Source organism: Arachis stenosperma, chromosome 6, assembly GCF_014773155.1.
Source record: "Arachis stenosperma cultivar V10309 chromosome 6, arast.V10309.gnm1.PFL2, whole genome shotgun sequence".
In the NCBI taxonomy this organism is placed as follows: Eukaryota; Viridiplantae; Streptophyta; class Magnoliopsida; order Fabales; family Fabaceae; genus Arachis; species Arachis stenosperma.
Window position 1 is genome coordinate 19281838 of NC_080382.1, and position 6141 is coordinate 19287978.

The window sequence follows — 6141 nt, forward strand, 5'->3', positions numbered from 1 at the left end:
TTAAAAAAATTTAATTTCAATATGTTAATAATATAAAATAATTTTATATTATCAAATTATTTTTTTCATTATCTAATAGAATTCTTAAAATAAAATATAAAATAGAAAATTTAAAAAAAAATGAATAAAGAGCCTATGAAATAGCTTTTACTTGATAGTGAGGCATTCACGTATATACTTAAGTATATACTTAAGGAAAAGTATGAGAAGTCAATGGAGATTTATGGAATATTAGAAATATAATCATTAGTGCTACCTTTTCCTATCAGCTAAAGTTTTTGGGATGAGTCATGACATGATATTAAAATACTAGATTCGAAAAGTCAAGAATGATCCTCGGTAGAAAAATGTTTATTATCCTTAATACTCGGATATGAAAGCTTCATTCACCACTACACTACTAGTCCTCTATCCATTTACAATTTATGAGAAAAAAAACTATTTTGTTCCAACACCATGGCATTAAATTTTAAAAAATAAATTTTACTATCTATTTTACAAATAAGAAAAAAATTTACTTTTAAATTTTAATGCGTCTAACCCTCTATCAAGTAGAGAATGTCATATTTCCTAAAAAAAAAAGAAATGTTTATTTAATGCACCAATAGTTAGTTCAATATTGAATCATTTATATCAACTAAGCCAAATATACATGGCCGATTATGCAGACTGTATAGTTTTAACTACAATACTAAAACAAGAAAACGTTCCAATCTATTGCTCTTAGCTTATATGCTCCAAAGCACCAATTGGAAAACCTAACTTAAATATTTTGGGTACATAGTAGAGTTCAAATTATATCATACAAGATATTTTTCGTTATACATTACAATTAGTCAGTACGAGCATCAGTCCACAACCACATTACAAAGCCGTCTCTCAATTTTTCTCCGTTTATTATCATCTTCAGGTGACTGCAATATGAAATCAAATGTGGCTAGTTAGTTACCAAATAAAAGTCATTCAAAACAAAAAAAAATGCTCTGCAAATTTTGGGACATCAAGCAAAGATGTTTTACTTAACAAAACGTGATACAAGTAATTGATGCACAAAATCAAATTTAGATAACAATGGCTACGGTGCATGCGAGATACAGAGATAGCTTCCAACTAATTTAATAAAAAAACAAGGTGACACAGACTAAACTTGCTATTATTGTTTTTACCTCGTTACTGAGTAAATGATGAGGAACCCGGACCCTTTTGGACCCGTCAGGTAAACGTTTACAAAGCAAAAGATTTTCCATGGCTGTATAAGCATTGCGGACCTGTAAACAAATTTAAAAACAACACATGAAAGAGTACACTCAATATTGGAAACATTCAATTATAAAAGAATCAAGACATTATGTAAACACTCTTTATCCATGATCTATTGGCTTTCTGTTCATAATAAAATTGACAAAATGAAGATTCTATCTCAAATGAAACATAGAATTAGAAAATACAGGAGGAAAATTGATATGCTACCTGATTTTGAATGGCCATAATTAGAAGATCCTGACAACAAGATGCATGCACATTTTCCAAACCAGGGCACTGAAGTAACAGCCTCTCTGAATGATTCAATGATGGAAAAAAAAATCAGTCACTTGTGTAAATACTAAAAGTTGTCAAATTTTCAGCTAAAAAAGTATTGATCACAAAAGAACAGGGACATGAAAGAGGTACCTACCTGGATGCAAATTTCTACAAGAATTTAGGTTGAGATCAGTAAGTTGTGGGCAGTTTAAATATAAAGCCTGTGTATTAAACAAAACAACAAATTCTAAAGATTAGATGCTCGAGAAATAACATGCAGCAAAATAAACTCTTAATTTATAAAACTCACATCCAAGCCAGAACAACCCCATAAACTAAGTTTCTTTAAACGGCTATGTTTGATGATTAGCTTCTGGTTTGTTAGGTGACCATTAGCAATAGATCTGTGTTGTGATTCACAACTATTGTCGTCTGCAGTCGGATTGTCGGAATTAGGATCACATATGGTCATACCACAGTCCATAAGTTCAAGGTTTGGTAACTGAGCCATAGCGAATTGAATACCACCTGAAACACATGACAGCATATTAATAAGCAGAAACTAAACCAATGGAAATTTGTCAGGTAGCTGAATTAATAAAATGTTCCTTACTTGAAGACACACAGGGGCAAAGTGCAAGAAGTAGTCTTGTCAATGTTTCACTGAATACATTGCAAATCATTCCAATGCCACTGTCACTTATGCCAGATCTGAGATATAAGTTACAATTAAACATACTTTCAGAAACAGATAGATAAAGCAGAGAGTTATATTCATACAAGCATTTTAACAATGTGTCTCTAATCATTTGGTTTCCTTTATCTTTGTATACATTGTCGAATTGCCAAGTATTTTAGCTGTCTACAAGGCCAATGCATTTCATATTTCTTATAGAGAAACTTGAGGACAGTTAGCATGAAAGGACACATACCCACTGAGATCAAGTAATTCCAAATTTGGGTAGCTTGAAGCAATTGCAGCAACAGATGCATCAGTTATTTCAGATCCAAGAACAAGTGAAAGCATTCGCAACTCCCTGATCAATGGTATAAACAAAAACTTCGTCAAACTTATCACACTGGAGGATGTTACCAATATAAAGTATGGCAACAAAATAAAATTACAATAATTGCAACTCAGATCATACTATATAATCCACTCATAGATAAGATTTTGAGAGTTCAATTACGCAGCTTAAATGTGGGCAAAGTTGAATGTCCAAGTGGTGATTGATTGCTTTTAATTGGCATCTACTTCAGCCTTTTTTTAAGTGCAATAATGATTTTGTATAACTGTAGTTATAATTCCATGTGTCAATATGAGAAAACAGGTGAAATGAGACTTTTTAGTCATATTAAAAAATCATAGTCACCTAGTTCAGCGTATATGCAAGAGCCTTAAATAGACAACAAAATTTATATATTCAATTAGGGAAAAAAATTGGAAGCCAACTTTTAACAACCTATAATTAGTTACTATGTCACCATTCTTTGAATTTTCCTTTCTCACCCTTATCCTTTGACCATCCACTGCTTTATTAGTTGATTTTTAGTTTTTTCTAAAAAAAATTATTCCTTAGCAAAACCGATTTCATTAAATGATGGCCAAATGATGTCATAAATTGATTTTATAGTCATTATATTGCATTCAGTTTTCACTTTTGTGTAACAAATGTTATTTCACGAATCTGATGCTATTAAAGAAACAGGTGTCCAGATCCCCATATTTGGACAAACCTTAAATGCGCAGCCGTAATAGCAAGCACAACAGCATGAGAAAGGTGCATTGAAGATATATGTATGTTCTGCAAACTGGGGCAACTTCTTCCCAAACCTTCCATCAAAGTTTTGAGATCAGTACCATCATTTTCTTGACGAGAGAACTCCAAGGAAATCTCTCTTAACTGGGGACAGTTAAAGACCTACCATTTCAAAGTATCTGTTAGTAACTGAATGTTAACTCAAGGGGAAATATCATTTGAAAAAAAAAAATCACCGCACCATGCAAAATTAAAAGAAAAATAAGAGAAAGTAATCACCATTTTTGAAAGAGAGAACAAATCTGACAGCCAAAGCGTGGAAAGACTAGATGAACAAAGAACAAGACGGCCTAGATTACAGCAACCTTCCATCTTGAGGCTCTTTAGACTTTTCTTTTCCGAAACAAATCGACTTAATTCATCCCTGCATTTTCAAAGTGGCAGGTTGGACAAAGCCAGATGGAAAAAAATATATAAAATAAAATAAAATCTCTGGTTTATGGTTCATACTAAAAAAAAAAAAAAAATTTTTTTGCTCTTAATATGTATTGTACTGAACAGAACAGATATAACAAAGTAGATGTTTGTCTTTCTTTACAAGAAAATACTACAAGCTTAAGTGCTTAAGCACCAACACAAGACACATTATATACCATACATATGCTTACATAATCAAACCACGTATAGCAAATCAGCCACAATCCTGGTGGGAAATGTATAAAGGTTTAGAAAATGAATAGTACCCATTGATCCGATTGATAGCAGTGTCAGTGGTCGAGATCTCCATGTACTCCAGATTGGGGCATGAGAAGGCAATGCAAGCCAACATGGTTGAATCCACATCACTAGAAACCAACGAAAAACACAGCTTAGACTTATAACCTCAATCATATTATCACTCTTTTTTTGGATTAACAGATTCACATGGTTTCTCCTCAAATCAAAAGCATGGAATTTTTTTTTTCTTTTGTATGTTTTGATTAGGTCACGGTTCGAATTGTATCAGCACTCTTAGCTTTATCCTATTCTTCCATCAAATAATCTATCCATCTCAAATATTAAAAATTTCAAAAAGTATATGCATCTTTGTGCCACAAGAATAATTGGCCAAAAAAAGTTTTGGTTGAATCTTCGATGATTTAGATTAAGTTCTGTTCCATTTAAACAGTATCAACAACACAAAACTGAAGATCTTGATAGAATCCAGTGAATTGAATCCACACCTCTCCATTTTAATAGAGAGCTTCACAATTCCCGGGCACTTCTGCAACATCGACGCAACAGAACCCACCTGAACTCTCGCCGGAACCCTAACATTCAACTCCTCTGCTGCCCTCCACAACCTCTTCGTCGTCTCCCTCCAAACTCTACTCACCCTTGCCGCAGACAATAGCCCCGCCGGCGGCAGCCTCCTCAGCACTTCCCACAGAAGGCTCATCGGCAAACCGCTAGAATCTAAATCCAGATCCAGATCGAGATCGGATTCGGGAAATGCACCTCCAGCATCTCCTCCGGCAAGGTCCATCAGGTCGTCATCGAAGCCACCGCCGGCGACGGCGTCTTCAAACGAAAGCGCACGGCGGAGGTTAGGCGGGGGCTGGCGCACCAGGGAAGCAGAAGAAGGAGCTGCGGAAACGGCAGAGAAGGTGGAGAGAGAAGAATGAGAAGGGGACGTGGGGGTTTTGACGTTGCAGTTATGTCCCTTCTTGGGGAGACCGCAGCGGCCGCAGTTGTAACTGCCGCGCTTCTTGCTGCGCTTTGCGTCCGCGGATGAGGCGTCGTATGCGGCAGATCCATCGGTGGGGGCGATGTGGGTTTGGGGGCGGAGGTGGTTCATTGGTGTGTGAAAGTGTTGGTTTTGGTTGGCAGAATGGAAAATGGAGGGAGGTGAGGGTAAAATATTAACACGTAGCGCGGGAGACTTGCCGCGCATTCTGGTTTTGTTTCCCTCTTGTTTTATGTTTTACTTTTTTGTCTTAGTGTTTGAAAATTTTATTCTGCAGCTTCTTTTGTCGCATGTCATAAGTTATCTATCTAATTATCTATTACTAATTTTACTATTGGGAAGTAGTGAGCAATAAGAAATACAAAAATGATGATTTAATAATAGTCTTCCTTCCAACTAAGTCTTAGAGTAATTTCTAAAATTCACCGCTTGTAATAAAATTTTTTGATTTTTTTATTATACCACACACAATTTTTAAATTAAAAAAATTACATTTCATTAGCCACATTTTTCTTTTTTTGTTAAATTATTTTTTCATACAGTGAATTACCTAACACATCCTTTTCATATTAGATTAGACAAAATAATATTATTTTAGTTTTAATATTATATACTTGATAAAATGACATCGATTAATTTTAATGGTCATATATTTTTCATGAAGATAAGATATTTTGCGATTTATTAAAATTAAATGTCATTGTTTCATCAAATATTTAAGGTCAAAATTTAAAATTAAAGCAATGATATTTTGTTTAGTCTAATATAAAAGAATATGTGTCCAATTACTCACAATATGACAAATAACTCTAGGAAAAAGAATAAGAATTAATATGGGGCAATTTACTAAAATAAATAATTTAGCTTCTAATTTTATCAGAATATATATTTTGTAAAATGAATTATCAAAATATTTTTTTTCATAAATTATGTAAACCACAACAAAAAACTCACAATTTACAAATAAACGTAAATCGCTATAGGAGTCTCGTTCGAAGCCAAACTGCATATAATCTGCGGTAGGGATGTCGCAATTTGTGTGTGAATTGCAAACGTCCCCGACCCTTTTTGCTTCTGTATCTCCATTTTCTTGTTCTGCATCACCATGATCACTATACCCCTGGTATTAGTATT

General features: G+C 34.0%; 1 protein-coding gene across 1 annotated transcript; it reads right to left on the bottom strand.

The window, feature by feature from the left end:
- Positions 1–608: 608 nt before the first annotated feature.
- LOC130933177 (F-box/LRR-repeat protein 17-like) lies at positions 609–5191 on the bottom strand. The gene is made up of 11 exons (XM_057862725.1): positions 4505–5191; positions 4025–4126; positions 3561–3705; positions 3259–3443; positions 2454–2558; positions 2135–2232; positions 1832–2049; positions 1676–1742; positions 1471–1556; positions 1167–1268; positions 609–914 (listed from the first exon to the last, which is right to left on the bottom strand). Exons 1-11 carry the CDS (start codon positions 5116–5118, stop codon positions 849–851), a joined length of 1788 nt encoding a protein of 595 aa, XP_057718708.1. The 5' UTR covers positions 5119–5191; the 3' UTR covers positions 609–848.
- Between the last annotated feature and the right edge of the window lie 950 nt (positions 5192–6141).

What these genes read in the sequence shown, in the direction of transcription:
- LOC130933177 (XM_057862725.1), bottom strand. Translation starts at nt 5,118, where the DNA reads ATGAACCACCTCCGCCCCCAAACCCACATCGCCCCCACCGATGGATCT. An exon ending in GCTATCAATCGGATCAATGG is followed by an intron (nt 3,706 to 4,024) that starts GTACTATTCATT and finishes TTGAAAATGCAG; the next exon opens with GGATGAATTAAGTCGATTTG. An exon ending in GAATTACTTGATCTCAGTGG is followed by an intron (nt 2,233 to 2,453) that starts GTATGTGTCCTT and finishes CTTATATCTCAG; the next exon opens with ATCTGGCATAAGTGACAGTG.